At 47.0% G+C, this 22,530-nt stretch overlaps 1 protein-coding gene across 2 annotated transcripts in view; it reads right to left on the bottom strand.

The window, feature by feature from the left end:
* Positions 1-22,530, bottom strand: part of CALN1 (calneuron 1) — a 137,348-nt gene that overhangs the window by 106,331 nt on the left and 8,487 nt on the right. The window contains exon 2 of one of the 2 annotated variants that reach the window (XM_009276394.1): positions 7,953-8,073. In XM_009276394.1, coding sequence (XP_009274669.1) covers positions 7,953-8,073 — 121 coding nt within the window. Of the gene's footprint in view, positions 1-7,952; positions 8,074-22,530 lie in introns of those variants that run through there. The other variant, XM_009276395.1, reaches the window with a different exon arrangement.

Here is a 22,530-nt window from a genome sequence, read left to right as displayed (position 1 = left end):
GATGGCTGAACACCTGCCTGCCGAGGGGAAGGAGTGAATCAATTCCTTGTTTTGCTTTGCTTGTGTGCGTGACTTTTGCTTTCCCTATTAAACTGTCTTTATCTCAACCCACGAGTTTTCTCACTTTTACTTTTCCGATTCTTTCCCCCATCCCATTGTGGGGGGAGCGAGCGAGTGGCTGTGTGGGGCTTGGTTGCTGGTTGGGGTTAAACCACGACAATCTGGAAAATGGGGGAGACAGAGGCATTTAGTCTCCTTTGTTTCGAGTCCCAGGGTGTGTGCCACGTCCTTATGGGTCTGGGCTGCAGTGACCCTATGCTGGCCCTCGTCCTCCCATGCACAGATAAAAGCCACTGCCTGGGGAGTACATTTGCAGAGCAATAAGGTAGCAGGTAAGGATGAGAACCCTGAGTCCACACAGCAACACTTACTAGAATAGGAGCGACTTGCTAAAGCCAGAGTTTTAAGGCAAGGGATTGAAGGAACTTGTAAAATTAATGATCCAGCCTAGAAGATTGCATAAAAAATTAAAAATCCATATTAAAATTTGTATAAATGTGTCACAGTAAGATTTAAATGCCTTTTAAAGCATGTTTAGCTCTTGATCTGAATTTGCTCCGTTCCCGTGGCCCGAGGCGACGCAGGCAGTGAGTTATCTGCTCACTCCACTGAGAGCCCAGCTTGCAAGCAAACGGACAGCGTCTGAAACAGCTGCAAGGAGCATCGGCCCAGCATGATTCATGGCATGTCAGGGACCACCAAAGCCTCGGCAGCATCTCTGCAGTGAGAGGCAAAACCAGCAGATTTGGAAGAAGCTGGGTGAAGACACAGTCTGCACCCCTCTCCCCAAATCCATCTTGTTCCACCTTGAAGAGGCTCTTCTCCACTACAGTAAGCCAGAAACCCTCAAGCCTCTGACCAAGGATATCTGAATATCCACCACTAGTAACTCGTTTGCTCGCCAGCCAGTTCCTATAACTATGTCGGCATAGCTGGAGTTCAAACAATCTCTTTAATTGTTGTCCAGATGGTGTCCCTGTAATTCTAATTTGTTGGCAGTCAATCTCATTTTATTTATATTCTCTTGCTGTAAGGACTCTTTCCTCAGAGATGATGCTGATGCCTGTTCTTGTGTTTTGGGGGCAGGGAGTCCAGGTGACACATCGCCCCTTGGCAGAGGGGGTGTGGAACAGGGGGAACAGAGCCTCTGCAAGCCCTTCCCAAGGCTGTACCCAAAAAAAACGTTTGTCCCCCTGGGTAATCAACCTGCCAAAGTACTGGCACCTTTTGTGTAGGGCTTGGGCTGTAAAGCATCGTAGGGTGGAAATACTTGCTGTTCTGGAGGTTTTTTTTCCCCCAATCCATAGCTTTCTGCCACCTTCCTGCTGAGGATCTCTAGTGCTGGAGAAAACCCAGTGCTGATCTTCAAGCCCCAGTGGTCCCTAAGGCAATGCAGCAGCTAAAACCCTCAAGACATGGTCTTCCTCTCCTGTGAAACCCGGAGAAGCCAGACCTCCTGTGCTCAGCCACTTTGGGTGTCCAAACATCATTGCCTGGGGTGGGAAGTGCTACTAATTTCAGCAAAAAAAAGCTTTCCTGGAGGCCAAGAGTGAAAGCTGGGGCTGGATGGACGGACGTCTGTCCGTCTGCGGCACACAGGACCTCACTGCCGCTCTGTGCAAGGCGGGGGAAAGCTTCCCAAAGCCAGCACAGGGGAACTGAGCCCTTCCAGAGGCACTGCAGCGGGGCAGGGGCCTCACCTCTGCCGGCTGCTCCAGTCAATGCTGACATCTGGAGACTACTAATGAGGCTGGGGCAGACCACGGTGAATTATAACTATAAATCTCTCCCTCGGTGAATTCCCTTGAACCTCATCATGGCTAAGCCGGCACGCAGCCTGGGACAGATATCCACAATTTCTCCATCAGCAACTCCACTCCTCCACTGGACACGCACTGTCTGGAGCAAATGGGCACCTTGCAATAAAACAATACTCTGCAGAATATTAATACTGCACCAGTTTTTACGATTTTTAAATGGAGGCTGCTTCATACCTGAACTACTGAGTCCCAAGGAAACCCACACTGTAATTAAAATACATAACTGGAAAATTAGCAGAAGGAGCTCAGCAGAAGTGAGAGATACAGCTGTTTCTGTCCACAGAAGAATCTGCATAGTGATGCCACAGTTTTATATTCAGAGGCACGAAACACTATTAAAGCCCAATATAAGACATAAATTATTCCATTTCCAGCCACGATCACTCACAGCGGAGATACTGTGGATAAACCTCTCTTTAAAAAGAACTCTGCAAAAGAGAAAATGAGCTTTATACAGTTTCATCCACTTAATTAACAGGCTGCTTGCAGTGCTTACACCGAAGCATGGACTTGGAGACTCACGCACAAATCCACGCGCAGAGCATCCCGGTGAGGCCATACCCCAGCACACGGTCCCCCTTCCTATGTCTCCTATCCCAGGAGAATATCCTTGCAACTCCTTCCTTGCCAGCAGGATGCTCTTTCGTCTTTGTTTCTCTTTCCACTTTTCCAAGTGTTTTTTTCTTCCCATGGACAAAAAGCCAAGCGGAGCAGACTCAGCCTGTTGCCGCTACATGAGTCAGTCAAGTGACTAATGCCTCTCCCCCCGGGTTTCCCTCCTCGAGCACATTGCTTCTCCAAAACACCGTTTGATCTCACCTGGGACACCAAAGATAATCAGTCTCAGCCGCCGACACGGCGCAGCCAGCTGGCTGTTGAGGCTGGAGGGAATCTGCCTGCCCCTTTGCCTTCTGCGCCCATCAGCAGGATTAAAATCTCTGCTAGCAAACAAGCAGGCCCGGGGAAAAATCAACACCTGGAGAGCAATATGAGGAGTCACACAGCAGCCCCAACTCTCCAGCAAGCAAGGGACTGTTTATCAAGCCTTTCTGATAACACAAGAGTGAACTAGGATCTGGATCAGCCACAATCCTCATGGCTCATGGGGTTTCTGCTAAATAACAACCCCCAAACGAGACTGCACGATGACAGTCCTCTGCAGCATCATGGTCCCTTCCCTTCCCAGGACTTACAACATCCAAGGACCATCATATCAGACATGCACAAGAGGGTACACACCCCTGAATTTGGCCTTATTTTCAGAGGCAGGGCTAGGATGGCATGGCTGTGTTTGTGATGTAGGACTATCTTACTTGGTGTCCCCCCCAGCAGGGACCCAGCCCCACGACTGACCACCTTGCCATGCTGCTGGGACTCCAGCAACTGTTAATTTAAAATCCATATGGGGCATCCTTTAACCATGCACTTTGAATTATTTCAAGAGTTGTTTCCCAGTATATGCTGAAGCCACTCATGGTTGACTTTTATGCAGAAACCCAGGAAAGAGCGACCCAGTTAACAGCTTCTGCAGGTGACAGAAGGGAGGTTGCTGGGAAGAAGCAGAAACCAGGTAAAGCACGTCCTGCAATGTGGTGTATAATCTATAACAATAGAAAGTCCCCTGGTGAGGGAAGTCTCCAGATTCCTGCCTTGAAGTCTACTGCACCCCAAGCTCCTGCAGCCAGCAGCTTTGCCCCCATTTCATGTGTTGCTCTGCTGACATGTCCAGTTTAGGCAGGCAAAACCATGCACTGGCATTTCCACTCTGGACCTCAACCTTAAGGACTGCATCAAGCCGGCTGGGTTGATGCCTACAACCACAAAAAAAAAAGCCGGCTGGGTTGATGCCTACAACCACAACAACAACAAAAAAATCCCAGCCTAGAAAAAGCCTTGTAGATACCACAGACCCCACCTGGGGCAGGGGCTACATGGTCTAAGGCACCAGATGCCACCAGCCATCCTGCTGCCATGCAGCAACGTTTCCTCCTGCACGGGCACTGCTGATTTCAAAGGAACCTGGGTCAGGTAAGGATTTATCATGATGTCTTTCTGGACAAAGAGCTGCTGCTGTGGTTCACATTTGGGTTTTCTCTGCAAGGCCCTGACTAGCATGCATTTCACAGACGCTTTTTGCAAAGCCTACTTGTAATGCATGTGCCTCCCTTCAGGTGATATTTGTCAGATTCCTACTATGGAAATGTTTTTACCTCCTGACAATACCCTTTAGATAGTTCCTATGGAGGTGGATGACTCAAGCTTGACATGATGATTTCCATCCACCATTTTTTATTAAAAATACCCCTAGCAGTTCGTAATGTGAAGACAGAAGCTGGTTTTAAAAGGGATGTGGAAACCACAGAGTATGCACAAACTGTGCCACGATTTTATGTCAACCAACAATAGCCAGAAAATCTATATGTAAAACAGTTCCTCCCAGCCTTAATTTATAATCTCATGCATAGAAACCGCTAAGCATATGGCAATAACATCCATCCGAGACTCCACCGTACTTCGCGGTCCCTAAGAGACGGGTTATGGATGGCCTGCCACTTTCAACTTTGTCATTTACTTGATGTTACAAAGTTAAGTATCGCCTAATATAGCTTTCTGCAAGTTAATTCCCTTTGTGACGGTGACAGCTTCTAAAAATCCTCACGCTACTACAGAACCGCAAATAGCAAACACCGCTGCTAGGAATAGACAAGCCATCAGCAGAGTGACCTGCTATCTCTCCAGCCTCTTTCCTTGCTGCCAGCATAGTATTTAAAGCAGGATGGAAAAAAACAGAGCGGAGTTAAAGTCGACAGATGGCTGATGCAAGTCGGAAAAGTTTTCATAGGAGAAAAATAACCGGTCGGAGAAGAGGCAGAGCAGCACCCTAAGCACGCCGCTCTGAACGGCGCACGTTCATCCGAAAACCTGGACTCCTTCCCCCTTACACTACTTGAAGTCAGAAATATTTTTCATTTCCTGATCTCCATATTATCCTTCATCCACCGCCCGCAGGCTGCAAACACGGAGTATTCGTCGGTATTCACTGCAGGGACGCGCAGGGAGAGACACGTTGCGTTCCAGCCAGGCTGCGCAGTGCCTTCGCCCTGCAGCATCCCAGAGCCCACACTTGCAGAAATCTTTCCCGAAGTGAACGGCGTTGAGACACGCAATGCTAGATGCGAAAAAAAGAAAAAAAAAATCTGCTGGAAAAAACCCGACAGATCAGGCACTTGTTGGAGCCTTGAGCGCAGAGGAGCATTATAGAAAATTCCCACTGACTTCCCCAGCTTCTAACCTTTAATAATTTAATATGTGTGACTGAAATTTCTCAATAGGCTGGAACTCCCTCGGGACCAAAATCTCATTGAAAAAGAAACCAAGGAGAATTTGGCATCTCTTTCCCAGCCTGTAAGATTAAATGCAAATATGTTATTGGCATCGAGCTATCACAGCTTGATATATCCACAAAGCTCCCATACACTGACATTAACTTCTCAAGGAAGAACATTTTGTTACTCACCCTGAGATAGTTTATGCTTAAAGGCAGAAAGACTATTTCTGGTTTGGGTTTGGGCAGTGAACAGCGGTACCTTCACCAATTACCAGCACACCCGGGCACTGATCTAGTATTAGTGACAAAACACAGTAAGATAATGACTGCTGACCTAATATTACAAATAATTTCCAGTGGCTAGGCTCTACTCTGGTAGCTGGCACGCAGAAAAGTCTCTCTTGCTTCTTATGCTGCTCTGGCTTTAGCAGACACGAATCAATTCAGTACCACTTCTGTGTCTGCAGGTGGAAAACAATGGCCTGAGGTTGAGTTCTTCTCTGCTAGGGGAAGAACTGGGGCATATCTTCATGGCAAAGACACAAAGCCCTCGAAAATAGGTGTTTGTAAAGCAAAAGGCTGTCAGAAAAAAATATAACTAAATTCTAACAAGAAGTCTGTGCTTAACAGCCAGATAATAAATGGATGATTAGTTAAAGAGCTCTAACCGTTCTCCTGAAGAACGAGGGGGATACTCTTTGTGAACAGAGATGAATGAACTCTGCTGTTCTCCAATTCAATAGCACAGTTATAATGGGGCATCGACCACATTAAATGGATGTAGCACTCGCATTAGCAGCAGCTTGGCTGCTGCCTTCTCAAAAGACGACTCCTTTACACCTAATTCACTTCATTTGCCGTTAATTAACGGAGATGATCCACAGCCTCTCTGAGTGCTGGTTTCTCCTTGGGGAAGGCAGGTCTGGCCGTGGGGCTGTGCTCCGCTGCCTCCCGCAGCTGCTGCTGGCCGTGGGGCTGTGCTCCGCTGCCTCCCACTTCCCACCCTGGAGCCGCTGGTGGGAAAGTGATGCCAAGAGGGCTCGCAAAGCTTGCAGACTGCCCGACGTGGCTCGGGCTGACAGCAGGGAGACACGGGAAATGAAACTGGGCTTCCTTCCCACATCTAGCCACAGACCATTTCCATGCAAACAGCAGGGGAACAAATCAAGGACAAGTTTCCCTTGTGCAACGGGATGGCCCTGACAGTGGGTTGCAGCCCTGATGCCACTTGAATCAGCTCTTGACAGTTGTCTGCAAATCTCAAAGGCAATTACAGCAGACGTGCTCTAATCAGGGTAGGCATAGCAGAAAAACCTTTGTTTCTGCATTTGAAATAAACTGCAAGACCTCACCCAACGTCCTCCTGTCTGCTCAGCCAACCCCTATCATCCTGAATAGGGACAACAGGCTTCACCTTGCAACATAATTTGTCATCTATAGGATGCACAGAAGCTAAGCCAGTTCAGTTCTGCTCACCAACTCAAATCTTCAAGGGAAGCTCCTGTAACCCAGGAGAAGAGCCCAGAAGATGCCCCTGCAGTCCTTGTGTTCCTGGGGTTTTAGCTAAGCTGCACTGAAAGTGGTTTCTCACGTTGCATCTCTCACCTGAACTGCGTTCAGCACATACTCATTGGGAAGAAGAGAAGCAGTTACAAATACTCAGAAAACACTGTTTGTACTTAAGATAAGTTAATGTAAAGCTCGCAAAAGCAAATCCAAAGGCTCTGAGTTGAAAAGGCTTGAAAACTAAGGTCTGATTTACCAAAGCACAGGTGAAAAGGGGGAGGGTGGGCAGAAATGTTGGCCGCCTGTTTTGCCAATATGCCTCCGAACCTGTCCTGGAAGGACCGTTTCCACCTTGCACCATTCCCTTGCTCATTTCCTCATCACGTTCTCCGTCAAGACCACTGATTATGATCATGGCTTGTACCAAATGTCTACTGGGAAGCAAACCAAGAGTTTCAATTTGTTCCACAGCCCTCAAAGACCAGCTGTCAACAATATTAACTTTTGCTTAGAAATGACCCTGGTGAGCCGCAAATTGCCTACGAAAGAGACCTTCCCACCACGAACCAGACTGGGAGTCTACCTGGCCTCACATCCCATCTGCAGGGCAGAAGGGATTAGCAGCAACCACCTTCTAGGGAGGAAATTCTGGGATCCTACAGGCAGCAGATGTGGACAACCTTCCTGATAGCCTTTGCCAGCCTGAGGCCAGTCTGTGCTCCCAATCACTGACCTGGAAAAGGGAATTTTAAAGCTCTTTCCAGCTTCTTAAGGCACAAGCCACCTCCGTGCATCTTGTTATATTGAGACACAGAGAGAAACCTCACTTTTGAAAGCCCACAAAGCAAATGAGAAGACTTGCTAGGAAGACAGATTCAGCTCTGCAGGTTCTCAGGAAAGGCTAGAGACATCTTTATAAAAAGATATTAGCCTAACTTTTTCTCTTGCAAAGTTTTGCCCATAAAAAGAAGCCTTACTTTTTCAAAAAGCTGCCTTATTTCTAGGCAGAAGGACAAAATCTGAGGCTAAAACCAGTCTACAGCTCTCAACATAACTTTGGTCGGGGACCTTTTCTTTGTCCCTGATCTGCTGAGCCATCTCACTTCTGACCTGCCTTTTGCTCCTTGCTTCACAGGGAGAATACCTCTGCTTATTGCATGACAACGCTACAGAGAAGGTGAAAACGAGCCTTTCCCCGTTCCCAGCCCTCTTTGGAAAATCACAAGAACGTGGCTCACCATCCAGTTCCTCCACGGAGATATTCGCTAGCTGTTCACTGTCACTGCCAGCGGAGAGTGAGCGGTTCAGGTAGTTGCCTTTGTACAACAAGCCAGCCGTTACATGATGGAATGGCATCTTCTCCCTGGGCACAAGAGAAGAGGGAAGAGAAAGGCTTATTTTAATCATTTGTCTTTGTTTTATTTGAATAGTACAATAGCCTGCCTTGAAAGAGTAGCTGGACCAAAGCATCCTACACCAGGGAACGCGCACTGAAGTTGGGTGCGTGACTGACGGATTGCAGATTTTATTTAGTGTCTAAGACAGGAGCTAAACAAACAAACAGAAAAGCAGCAGCTTCTTCTTCATGCCGAACAAGAGTTAGCAGAGACAGAACAGCGGTGCCTTAGGAAATATGAGTGTCTAGCACTCACACTGCAGCTTTCAGCCTAGAGATTTGCTATTTGATAATAATTATATAGTGCATAGGGGTCTACATTGACATGCAGTTAAAAAGTCATAGGATCCAGCAGCACGACTTTCAAAGCCCTGCAAGGGTCTGGACACCAGCTCTCAGACCCCGCTCTGGAGCATCTAGACCCCTAAGATGGTTCAACCCCCCCTGCCCAGAGCATCCGTGCTGAGCGAGATGCACGTCGCACCAGTGCCTCCGCTCCAGACTTCAGTGGCCCTCGCTGAAAGAAGAAAATTCACATTCGAGCAGGGCCCAGCAAAGAACATTTTCATCTCTCAAATATGACAGCTAAGGAAAAATACTGCTCAATGGGAGGCTGTAGCAGAAAAGTGTTTGCAAACTTAGCAGGTATAAACACCGCAGCCTAGTGAAGGGCAGCCATCTGCACAGACAAAAGTGGAAATTACTGTCAGCAGCACTTACACATTGATTTAGGATACACAAGAAAGAGGCAAGTTTGCCAAAGTCAATTGAAATATTAAGAGGAAGATTTGTCATACCCTTGGCTGGTTTCAATCAGCGCAGCCCCATCATGGGCCTTCTGCATTTTATACTGTGTATTTCCAGCAGATATAAATCAGCAGAGTCAACAGAGCCACCCAGACATCAGCTGAGGATCTGGCCCAGGGTCTCCGCAGGGGCTGGAAGGTGGCCAGGACACACTGGGCAGTACGGTTTGGAACGGACCATTGATATAAATTTCTATGGCATCCTTGGCAGATCTCACTCACACCAGTGGGGGACACAGCCCCTTGGAAACAAACTCCAAGGGCATTCTCACTACAGCCACGCCGGGACATCAGCTTGCTTTGCCATAAAGAGATAAGTGCCACCTACTGAATCGTTCTCCAGCCAACACTACAATTACAAGGATGATCTGGCTCTTACTCAGCCATATGTTCTCACCACAGTCAATAAAACAAATATATATATACATATATATCCATTAATTTTGTAACAAATGCCTTCTTACCTCACTGAGTTAGTAAAAGCTTTACTAGGCTCACCAAGAGCAAACTAACCTCAAGACACAGAAAAGCGAAGAAGAAAAGCCATGAGGTTTCTCTTGCACTGCTTAGCACGTACCTAGAATTTCTCTTGCAGTAATTATGTAAATAAATCCTAATCGTAATTTTAAGTATTTTTATTTGGGAGCCAGTTTCTTCAGCAGCACATTAGAAACCGTAAACAAGTTTTTTTTTTCATTAAGCATATCTGTAATTTCCCAGCACTTGCCAATTAATGTATTTCATTCTGATATATTGCTCACTCTGACATATTGCTCTGCACTAAGATGGGAATTTTACCTACCCACAGGGAGACACTACCCATAGGCGATGCCAGCTTTGGTACCGCTCTAGGTCCCGACAAGCAAGGCTGGAGAGACACTTCCAGCCCTTTGCACCATCTTCATTAGCTTCCAGCCCTACCACAAAGTATTCAGGCAGCAATCGATCCATGTTTTCTCTCAATAATCACACACCCAATGTAAAAGCAATTACACTGATTTTCAAAACCCTATCAAATTAAAAAGATTTAAATCTAACATCTGCAACGGCCCGCGCGGAGCTGCGGGGTGAGCTTGCACTGCAAATGCAGCGTGTGATGAGCCCATGGGGCTGGGGACAGATGCCAGCACCCGCCTGCCCTGGCCCCTGAGCGAAGGGAGCTCAGCCCCTCGCACCCCCTGAGCTCAACCATGGCCGGGGTAGCTGCAAGCCATGGATTTGGGTGCACTAAAGCATTTCTGAAATCACTTTTTGTGCCTTTGCTTCTACAACCGTTAAAAAAAAATGACAATCCATCTCCCCTGAGGGCTGAACTGCTTAAAATCAGCTCCCACCTGGGATCCTGTAATGCATTTTAGTATTGGGGGGGGACCCATGATATCCTAGGGTAAGAAATCCTGGATTAAATTCTACCGCCTAGGTATATTATTTTTTTCTAAATTGCAATATTTTTCAACAGAAACCCTGCAGAGCTTCTGGAATTCAGCAGCTCTCAGCCTGCCTCCAGTTTTAACAAGAGATGCTCAAAGCTGGACCAGCAGCAGCTCCAGCGCCAGGTGTCCAAACAAGGATGCGCAGCCGCGCTTCAGGAGCGCTCAGCATCCTGCAGACGGGAGCCTGCTGCCAAAACCGAGCCTGCACGGGGGGAGAAAACGGCAAAAAGGGGCATTGCAAGGTGTGGGTTGTGGGAGAGTTCATAAAGCAAAGCACCACGTTTTGCAAAGCACCCTATGTTGAAACACGTAAAAAGCTTAATGGAAATACGCAGGTGCCCGATGCCTGCGTGGGAACAAGAGGTCTGTCCTAGCACAGCCAGATCGGTCCAGGCTCATTTTGAATTTAGCCAAAATGTCCGTGTTAGAAAGACGGTAACCTTGACCTTGCCTAGTGCCAGCTGAGACCCTGGCTAAACTCAAACCATAAGTGAACCGGTGCTGATGGGATCCACCCCACACCGTGGCGATGCCCTTCCCGGGCGCTCGGTCAGCAGCAGATGCTGGTGCCGGAGTGCAGGGTGCCGACAGCTTTCCCTCTCTTCAACGTGTTACATTTGCAGCAATGTGAACTCACCTCCTCTGGATGGGAATGGGGAAGATGCCCCAGCTCTTGCCCCATTTTACGTGGCTGCACAACAAGCCTCCGAGCAGGCAGCTAAGCAGTGAGCTTTGCTCTCCATCTCTGAGCAGTCGAGACAGATACATTTTCCACTGAGCAACTTGCAAACTGAAAGCAGTTTTCAAAGGCATAGTGGGATTTTGGAGCAATGAAATCTCCTCGAATAATATCATGAAAACATTGACATTTAACCAAAAAGCCCTCAAAGAACCCATAAACATGTGTATAGAAATGTTACCATGGTACCTTGCCAAGGTTTCAGTCTCTGCGCCAAGCTCACCAGCAGGTTACATCCCCCGTAACGCCCGGCAGCAGCACTGCCAGCCTCACTCTTTCCTTTCAGCACAACCACATTTGTGAAATTTATAAGATGTTCGTAAGCAATTTGCCGTCAGGAAAAAAAAAGGCAGTTACACGATGCTCACATGTCTACACGTGCTCCGGTTTGCAGTCTTCACCAGCTCTTGTGATACGTTTTTTAAAAAGGCTTTCAGACCCAACTGAAATCCACGCGACTATTAAACTGGAAGGTTTAGCTTAAGTATCAGTCAATGAGATGGACTCAGGATCAATTTGTATCGATCCTGGATCTCCCTTGGTAGTTACCAATTTGGAGAAGATTTCTTGCTAGCCTCTCTCCCATGTGCAGCACAAAATGATGCCCAGGAATTGATCCTGATTTTACACTCTCAGGCACATAACACAGAACATCATTTGCACTGCCTGGGTGTTACGCCTGGCCAGTATCGTGTATTTGCCTTCTCTGTTCAGCTGTAATTTGGTGGATCCTGGCTGCTGCCCAGCAGGTTGTGTGCAACCTGGGCGAACAGACCTCCGTCCTGGAGGCTGACTGGCCCCGCAGCTACTGCCCCACGGGCGTCAAACAGACCAGGCAGAAACGATGCTGGTGGGGAAACATGGGAAGATGGTAAAATTGAGATCTCCATCTCTCCCACAAATCTGGCTGGGGTTGAACAAAGGGTTCAAGCTGATAGTATGGGAAAACATACATGCATGGGTGGACAAGCACACACGTGCAGTACAGCAGCGTAAGCTTCATTTTCTTAGGAAACCAAGCTAAAAAAATACAGGAATACATAGAAAATCCACGAAGCAACCAGATGGTAGGGAAACTGGAACAGTAGCTGTAAAGTCCCCCAGCTTGCTCTAAAACCCTTTAAAAATTCATCAAATGAAGTAATGGTGTTAAAGATGCTTCTCCCTGGGCAGAGCAACATTATAACAACTAAGGCAAATAAGAGCAGTGTCTTCGGAAAAAATTATCTTCTTGTCCCCAGAGCTGAACGATTGCCATTATCTTTTCAGGTAGGCTGTGTAATATCTAGCTGGATCCAAAGGGACGAGCAGAGCAAACAGACCCCTGAGTATTACCTGGGAAATTCCTGGGCTGTTTGATCCTCCGTGCTCTGGGCACGACACATCAGTCAGGGGACACAACCAACTTTCCAAAGAGTCTTTATTGCTATTCTGGTATATTTTCCTTTCATTGCTACCCATGCAAGAGGCCCTTCCCTCTCTCCCAAGGAGGCAGTAACAGCTGAGGGTCGTGGTTATCCCGTGCTCTCGGGCATGGGAGCGACTGAGCTGGACTAAATCCCCATGTCTGTGTTTGTAGCCAATACAGCTAAGGGAAGGCAAGTCACGAGTTTTGTTGCAGACACGTGGCTTTAGCAAAATCCTTCTGCTAGGAAGAGCACTAAGTCACCTCGTCCCTTATCACCTGCATACGCTGCTGCTAACAATAGCTTTAGAGATTTTTTTTTTTCATTTTGTGCAAAAACTTGGCACCTCAAATGCAATATGAGCCCAAGCTACCAAGGGAAAGTCTGAAGGGCCCAAAGAGTCTCATTTTGGCATTGGGAGGAGCTCTGAGGATGCAGAGAAGGGGAAGGGGAGCCCATCCAGAGCTCTGTAATGAGGTGTGAGGATTTAAGCTGCTGCAATAAAATGCAGAAGTCTTGTTTAATCAGTCTCAACTCAGGTGCATAAAGAGACACAGGAATGAAAGCGTGCTCAGGCAGATGGCTTTTCCTGTAGTTACAAAATCAATATAAGTGGGTCTTGGAAGGGCGCCTTGGGATTGAGAAAAATACGGTCTGGTGCATAGGGAGCCTTAAAACAAAGCCCTAAAATAGATCCTCCCAGGGAAGAAAATCTTTGAGGAAGTTTGTATTTTCTGACTATTGATACCAATAAAGCCAAATCCCCCAAAACACATGGAAAGGCACATTTGGGCTATATATAAACAGATCTATTGCAGGAAGAGAAAGACAAGAGCCTCCCTGCTCCCAGCCCGCTGCTGCAGCCTCCACAGAGCAGTAAACACACCGGACCATTTTTGGAAGCCAAATTTCCTCAGACTGTAATGCAAAGTCATTGGGCTGTGAGTGCGAGTGAGCCCTAAAGCTTCCTCTGAAAGGGTTTTTCTTTTACTCCTGGAAAACAGGAGTACTCCCACTTTCTGGGAGCTGGGCTGCTTATCAGAAGCTAGACCCAGCATTTACACACATGGTATTTTCAGCAAATTAATCCATCCAGATTTATTTCATACCTTTTACAAGGATGTATTGGCTGCAAACATGAGACCTTAATCCACAGTGCACACACACACACGTGAGATTCACTACGCATTTGCTGGTGGTGACACAGGTACAGACTAAAACTGGCCCCCAGGGACCACTTTCAGCCCTGACCCTCCATACCCACATGTGCCCTCGTCCTTATCACACCGTACACGGCATTCGTGCTGTATGTGATTATTTACTGACATAAGCCTAAGAAAATATTCCCCTAGTTCAGACAATGACCAAGAAAACAGAGATCTCCTTGCTGACAGATACTGGGTTGGGATACTAGCAATAAAGTTCCCCATGGGGATCAATGGGTGGAAGTACTTTACAAACCTTGGACCATTTTCAGCATTCAAGGATGTAACTGGGAGGAAAGTTCTCTGAAATGCAGAAAACGAGGTCTGAGTGACAAGCCTAATGGATATAGTGCCACAGAGGCACTTCATGAGCGACAAACTTCGAGGTTCGAGAACCTCAAAGCGATAGGTGTTTCAGATGGTTTTGTGCTGTTTTTTTTCCCCACTTTCTCCAGCAAATTTGAAATTAAAAAGAGGAAGGTCACTTTAAAAGACATCACATCGCTAAACAACTGAAGCTTCACGGCTGCCTTTGAATTCTGCATGGCAGAAAGGAAGAGCTGCGGATGCCAGGTCAAGTATAAAATATACACATTTCTTTCTGAAAGCTGAACATGTGAGAACACAGTGGGACAGTTTTAAACCATAGTTGTTGTTTGTTATTTTTTAACTATGGCCTAGGCTGATCTTCAGCTTAAATTGCCAGGAGGAGAGGGCTGCAATGACTTGATAGCTCTGTATCTGCAGGGCAAGCACATCACACGCCAAGGGTATAAAGACCCCTTTACATTCCCAAACAGGCTTAAGCCTGCATAATTAAAGAACCATCATAACCGACTCACCAGCATTTCATCTGTTCACACAAGCTCCTCTTAGCCCCCAAACTCATCCTCGCCTTTCGCAGCCAGCAATCCCGAGCTTTTTTGTTTCCGCAATGACTTGATAGCTCTGTATCTGCAGGGCAAGCACATCACACGCCAAGGGTATAAAGACCCCTTTACATTCCCAAACAGGCTTAAGCCTGCATAATTAAAGAACCATCATAACCGACTCACCAGCATTTCATCTGTTCACACAAGCTCCTCTTAGCCCCCAAACTCATCCTCGCCTTTCGCAGCCAGCAATCCCGAGCTTTTTTTTGTTTCCCTCTCCCGCTTGCTGCCCCCGAGCCACTTTCTGCTACTTCTGCTGCCCCCGGCCTCTGGCTGCAGGGGTAGAGTTCAGCCAAAAATTTCCATCTTCATATAAACCACAGTTGTCTTTGAAAGCTGCTGAGCTGATATTAAAAAGCAAAAGAAAAGCCAACACCACAACAAAAATCTCCGAACCTTCCTCTCTTCCCCCCTCTAAAAATTCACCTGGAAACTGGAAAGAATCAGTTTGGGAACAGAGCCTTTATCCCCGGCGAGGCTGCAGTGTGCATACACCAGCCTCCCGTTCCCTCCTACGGGTTCAGCTCCTCTACAAGACAACAGGACCCATAGCGGGGGGCTGCCAAGAAAAGATTGTTTGAGGACAAGGTAAGAGTTTATGAGAGAAAAACCCGCAGGCTACTTAAAAGCTCTACAATCTAAAGGCGAAGGGCTTCCGTGGTGGGAAGCTGAAGGCTATAAACATGCAAATTGGAAATTAAGCAAGAGTTTTTAATGGCGGAGGCGATTAACCATTGGAACAAACTACCAGAACGAGTGACACATTGCTGTCTCCCAGACAAGACCAGATGCCTTGCTGGAAGACACGCTTTAGCCAAGCGCAAGCTACCGAGCTCGGTATTGGAGTTAACTGGGTGAAATCTAATGGCTTGTGATATATTGTTTTCCAGATTAGACGCTCTGACACTCCTCCTGGGCCTTAAAGACCAGGAGTTTGTGAAGACACCCCGAGGGGCTGAGCAGCACTGGTGCCGAGATGAGAACACGTGCAGCTGATAGACCTGCCAGCTCCCTTGGCACTGTCCCAGGCGCCTTCCACCTCACCTTCATTTCATTTTTCTCTACCAAAACTGTCCAGTTAATACTGCCAAGGGGAGCGATGACCACCCTGTGCCTACCCCCAGGGGCTCCCTGCCAGCATGCAGCGGGAGCTCCTCCTGCCCACCCCACGCAATCGGCTGCGGGGGCACGGACAAAGTCAACGCCGAGCACATTTAGCTGAGCACACATGGCAGGTCAGTGGTGCAAGAGAGGCTTTGTACCACCATCCGGACCTGCTCGCACCATTACACCAACCCCCTCAACGGTCCTTGCTCTTAAAATACAAAAATATCAGATTTCTCTTTTTCTGGAATACTTAGCTCATTTTTTTTTCCGAGCGGGAGAACACAAGAAGATAATACAGAACTAACTGATGGCGTAGGGTAACGAGGTCCTTGTTGGCACTAAGAAAAAAAGTATCGCAGAGCTTTTAGCTGAGATGAAGAGAATGTCAAAACAGCGAGGAAATGTCACTTGCGCATCTTTAGCCCCCCGTAATGCATTTCTATCATGTTTCCCTGCTCTGCTTAACCGTTTTCTCCTGCACTCACAACTGCTGAGTGTTTGCTTATTGAGAGCGTCTTGAGGACAGTTTTCTGAGCATGCTTCTGTTCATTTACTCATGTCCAGTTGCCTTCACTTCACAGGCATAAATCAGACATGAAGACATTATTAGTAGCGATTCCTGGCACACCCAGCACACTGAGCAAGCATCCTATTTAAGAAAACAATATACAATGGATTATTCATAACAGACTGAGTGCGTCACAGATGAATAATTATAAACATGAAATATATCAATAATGACAATTTTTACAGCAGATTTAACAAAGTAACACACTACAAATAGCCTGTTGGTTGATTATGTATTAATGAAATGCCAAAACATTTAGGTTTTTTAATAGGACAATTAATTACCCCCAATAAATACGACTTATGCCAGGCCTCTTCTTTAAAGGAGGCTTTTGGACATCTGGCGAGGGTTATTTTTTAAAAGCAATAGCTGACGGTTACTACAGAAAGTTCCCTAGGAGCTATGAGGACTGGAGCCATCAACATATATAAACAAGCCAGAAGGTAATTAAAGAGGCGAGGGTAACCATAACACTGGAATAATTTTCATATAAATTGAGGTGGATCATAGTGTCAGATTCAAACCAAGATACGCTCCAAGCATTTCCCCGCTGCAAACATTCAGGGCAATTAGTTTCCTCGGGAAAGTGTCTTCATACACATAGTACGGCCCAGCTTTAAAAGAGGATCCAGATTAAAAAGAGGATCCCGGTTTGCTTGCTGGGAGAGGGTCAACTGACACAAATGAAGACCTGCCCCAACAAGAAGTTTCCAGAACCACCGGGCTGGTTACTATTAACTACTATTAAGCCACGAACAGGCTATGGTGAGAAAGGGTTCAGAGACTGTTGTGCTCGTGGCACCACTTCATGCAGAAAGCTGGAAGTATCAGCTGCCTTTGGACGCGCAGGACTTGCAGCACTACTGCAGAAGGTGGCCAGGGCATCCATCGAACGGTGCATTGTCCACCCAGACCAGCTGTTCAACACCAACCACTACACTATTTAGCTGCTTATGGGAAGAGTATACAGGTAGATCCCAAACCTGCAATGACCTCTGTAAGTGCACAGCGGTCGGCAGGCATGGACCTCCTCCAAGGGGTAAGCCCTGGAGCTCCGATGCTGCAACGCGCTGAAGCGCTCCCTGGACTCAGCAGGATCTGAGCACGTGCTGGAGCGCCTCGTCGTCCAAGACCTTAATTCACAAGAATTAAGATCCTATCAGAGAGAGCTGAGCTCTCTGAGAAAGTCTGCGCTTCTTTCTTTGCGAGCTACCGGTCTGTGGAAGATTATAGTAAAGCTGTTCCAAGAAACCAAAATGATCATTTCCTGCTGGAGCGCAGTATTTAGCTCTTGGGGTGGCACAAATTACAGCATCCTTATTTTTATTTCAGTATTTATTTGAAGGAAATGTACAACAGAAATCTGATGCTGGCTGTATTTTAAACCCACGAGCACTCTGTAAACAAGCTAGACCCGGAGAGATTTGCATGTTTCTTTTTGAAACGTAAGGACAACGAGCGAGACCGAGTAATTGAAAACAGTTATGGAGCCTTCATTTTCTTGTTTTTCCTGGGATTTGCTCTTGGGCTGGCTGCTCCCAACCTTAATACCTGGCAGGGATGATTAACTATTTGGAATCTCATTTGCATAATAGTTGATGTGCCAACAGCTCTCCATGGGGAAATCACTGCCCTGGTGGAGGTCAACAATATGCAGAAAAAAGTAGCGTAGAGAGGGCATTTTTCTTAAACTGCAGTTTTTAAAAGGAGTCAGAGCAGAGTATCTAAGATCAAGGATGAATACATAAATATATCTCAGAGAACACATTACTGTGACATCCTTGGTAGCCTCTAGATATGTCCTCAAACCCTTTGAGAAGCTTGCCAATTAGCAGCACAAACAAGTCTGGGTCTTCAAACGCATGCCCATGGGGCACGCTTCCCTCGGGGGGCCACAGCGATCATGGGAGGCAATGGCAAAACTCCAGTTACCTTCACTAGGACAGGTTGCAAGCATCAGCAGTGCTCATCCAAGCCAACAGGCTATTTACTTAGCTGTTTGCCTAAGGCTTTGCAGGACTGGGTAACCCTTCAAAATGATCGTCGTATCTATGCAAACAGCTATGGTCCTGCAAATAGAGGAGAATGAAGAAAACCTCATTAAAGTGGATCAATCCCGGCGCAGGCACAAGCTCGCTGCAACTCATTAACTTCAGTGAGGCTCTGCCCTACTGACCTCTTTGCAGAATCAGGCCCCCGGCAGGAAGCGAGTACAAACGCAAAGAGAATTTAGGTTAGGAAGGAATTAAGCCAAACTGGAATTTGTGCAGGATATCAGTGGCCTCGACTGAACAAGCTTCCAGCTTCTCGGGCTTGCTCACGTTATTGTTTAACGTGCTGGCATCAAGGATAAGAAGATCCCAAGGAAACTATTTGCATGCAGACGCTCTCACATGTGCCCACCATGCTGTCACCTGTGTCATCCCACGCACGCATCCTCCAGGACACTAAGTGACCACAGGCAAACCCAGTATCTGCTTATGCCCTATTTAAAAAGGCGAAGCAGCCAGATTTTGACCCTTGCTGCATTTATAAATATCCAAATCCCTTATGCAGATATCACGGGGAATAACTTCAATAAACACATGTGAAGATGATGGAAATACAGGAGAGTAAGGAAAAGGGACGGATCAGAGAGCCCCAAACCAGCACCTCCACCAAGCTCTCCCCAGCGCTGCTGGGCATCGGTTCACTGCTGGGGGTTCAGAGACAAACACAGCAGCCGCCGTGCCTTGGCACCCCACTTTGCAATGCCTGCACCCCGGGAGGTACCCACCAAAGCTGCTGGGATGCCAACACAGCGGGGTATGGCAACAGGCAACAAATGGCATGGATCTGAAACCTCCATCCGGGTTAAATGGCTCGATAATGTATGAAAAAGGGAGGTATATGCTGCCTGAAAGCTTCAGCTATGAACAGACCTAATGACAGCATGCAGTGCAGATGTTTAAGGTTTTCTTTTATCATGCTGTAAAAATGTATATACAATTATGCCCAGTAAGCCTCCACAAGCAGATATTAAGTTCAAGGAATGAGAGGGCAGTTTTAGAACCACCCACTGAATTTCTATACATTTGCCGTGTCCTGCCCGTGGACTTCAGGTTCAACAGAGTAAACCCGCACTGTGGCTTTAATTACCACTGTTTAATGTCTTTATTTTGGGAAACATTTTCACATTTTAGTGCTTTTATCAAAGTAGACTGCATTTAATTAAAAGCAGACCTATAAAACAATTTGTTTCTATTGCCCTCTTTTCATGATAGCCCAAGTACTATTGCATAATACCCAGTTTTTACTTTAGTTTCTTGCTTACACTTTTACCACTAACCACATTCACAGGTTAAAAATACAATTAAAGCCTACCCAGTCTTGCAAAGCTTCTCCATACGTATCTGTTCCCCCAGTTAACAGCTGAGCTAACTAATATATCTTTAGCTGTGGACTGTATAAAACTGAATAAAACTGACTTGGTATTGTTTACAGGACTCATAAAAAATAATTTCAGTTTACCTTAGCAAGCCACCTGGCCAAAATGAATGCTCTCAGACATTCCCAACCTATGCTGAAAAGGCTCTGCCTGTTTCATTTTACAGCTTCTAATAGATTGCCTGCCATATTTCATGCTGAATCAATAAAGTTATATGCGCACAAATCGACTAAAATGATGTTTGCTGCTATTTCTAACACAAGTAGTTTCTCAATGGGTATTTTGTTCAGTTTATGATAACTCTGGAAGACAAAAACCATGCATAGTACTATCATCTCGCTACTGGTCAAGCAATGATTTTGCTTAGAAATTAGGTCATTTAAAGAAAAATAAAATGAGAGGACTTGCATTGCATTGTAACTTACAGGGGAAGGTTTTCTGGAGGCTGTGTGAGATGCATGGGACCAGCCATTTGAACATACCAAGGCTGGGCTGGGATTTAGTCTGTTGAAGCAAAGCCTGGACAAGTGGCCACAAAAATGTTGTTTATATATCCACCTGTACTGATATATACCCATATATCATGATATGGTAGGAATAAGCTGCATCAGCATAATCCTCAAGCACGTTATGATTGGACAAAAACTGCATGATAATGAAGTCAGGGAGAGCGTGAGTACGGAGAGAGGAGGTACGACCCTGTGTCCCCATGCAGCTGAGACAGGAAAGGAAGGAGATGTTGTTTAAATTAGCATTTGTGCAAACTATTTCCCTTTAAGCGTTTGTTTTTTTTTTTCCTTTTTGCAAGACAAGTTTTGCCCTGGGATTCAATAGCAGGGAGATGCTTGCAAAGTGTTTTTGTTCACTGATGAAATCCATCAGTTTGCAGGATCGGGCCCCGGCCTGATCCTGCCCCACCGAAAAGTTAAGGGAAGGTGGTGTGAGAACCAGATGAGGTCTACACGCTACCAAAGAGCACAGGACCAGAAGCCCGCTCCTGCAGGACGGAGTCCTCCCCACAGGAGACCCCTGCGGTCCCTACGCTACCTGGAAGTTTCACCTGGTGCAGGGTTGGGCCCGGGTCCACCACCCTCCCCATCCCTCACCGCCCGATCGGGATTCTGCCCGGGGATATGCAAACTGTCTCGCCGGAGCCAGGGCAGAGTATTTATCCACAGGTGCAGTGCAGGGAGGATTTATCTACAGGTACAGTGCATACTCTGAGGAAACAGTTAAGCATCCACAAAGACTCTGAAAACTGAAAAGATGAAGCTTCCCCTATCAAACCCTTCCCAGAAATAAACAGTCGCACCGCCACACATGCATGCCAGTGGGGAAAGGACGCATGCAAAGACCCTCTCCCTCCCCAAAAGAAGCCAGCTGGAATATTCCTCGTTAAAAAATGGCATTGGGAGCTCTTACCTGGTAAAATTTGTATTCCCAGCTACCAGCACACCTACAGCACCAGGCTCTCATGGGGCATCGCGCGAGGGTGCAACGGCTGATTGTTGCAGGTCATGGAAGTTTACAGCCAGAAGCAAAAAAAAAAACCCAAAACAAAACAAAAAAAAAATCCCCCAAAAGCCACAACATGACCCAAATGATATCCCTGCAACGGTTGTCTCGTTACAAACAAGATGAGATGAAGGAGGGGTTTTTACTTGCTCTGAGGCATCATATGGAGCTTAATCACAGGCAGTTACGTATATGGTTCTTTTGGCCTTCAATCAAGTGTGTCGTTTCGGTGGCAGCTGCCTACGTGATGTAAGCAACCTGGGTGATCCAGTCCTTTGCCAATCACGGCCTTGTGCAGCTATTTTACAGCTGAACAATGGGGAAATTCGATTTCCCAGGCAGTGACGAGATCCTCTTGTAGTCCAACAAGAACATCGAGTGAGACAGGATCACGCACCTCTCGTCCGGCGGAGTTACAGGCAACCACAGCCCGGCCAGACCTCAGCGAGCCATTCCCACAGCCGATCTCGTCCCGCTATCATTTCCTGGCGGAGCCCGTCTGCATCCCGACGACTTTCAACACACTCCAAAGCCACCAAGAGCCGAGAGACAAGCTTGCAAGGCGCCCCGTGAATTAGTGCGACACAGCGCGGCGTCTGCTAAGGGGGACGAAGCTGCTACGTGGAAAACAGTAAAACTTGGTGGGTGGAAAAGGTCTGAGCTGCTGGTGAGTAACAGGAGAAACAGCTCACACTCAGGACACCAGCAAAGCACGGCAGCTCAGCCTTCCTTAATGCATTCCTTTTGCTGTTCAAGTGGGTAAATCAGGAGGCAATCACTGCAAATCATGTATTAGATCTGGTGATTGAAATTATAGCTGAAATAAAACGAGGCTGGGCTGAATACATTAAAGCTATCAGTAGGCATCTGGGCGACAGGCAGGACCCTCTTTGGGAGTCTTTTGGTTGCCGACAGCGGCATCAGTAGGTGTTGGGGGCCAAATTCCTCCGTCGTGTACATTTGTTGATTTTGACAGATTCATTAAGACCCATCTATTCAAACAGATGGCGGATGCTCCCTCTGCTCTGGGATCTTCATTCCTATCTAACTCCACAAGAGCAGGACACCGCATAGATACCGAGCGCTTATTACATCATCCATGATATGAACGAGAAGAGGGCCCAGAAATTAAGAAAAAGGGCTTTCTGGGCAGCAAAAGAGATGTTACGCTGCTCCATGGCAACTTGCGTGCCCCTCTCCCCAAACACGCCTGTGTGTGCCCACAACCGCACACAGCCAAAAAAAAGGGGGGGGGGGGGGGGGGGGGGCAAACCCCACCCGG

This window comes from Aptenodytes forsteri, unplaced genomic scaffold, assembly GCF_000699145.1.
Source record: "Aptenodytes forsteri isolate BGI_AS27 unplaced genomic scaffold, ASM69914v1 Scaffold209, whole genome shotgun sequence".
Lineage (NCBI taxonomy): Eukaryota > Metazoa > Chordata > Aves > Sphenisciformes > Spheniscidae > Aptenodytes > Aptenodytes forsteri.
The sequence above is the reverse complement of the archived record's forward strand: the minus strand, read 5'-3'. Positions and strand labels throughout refer to the sequence as shown.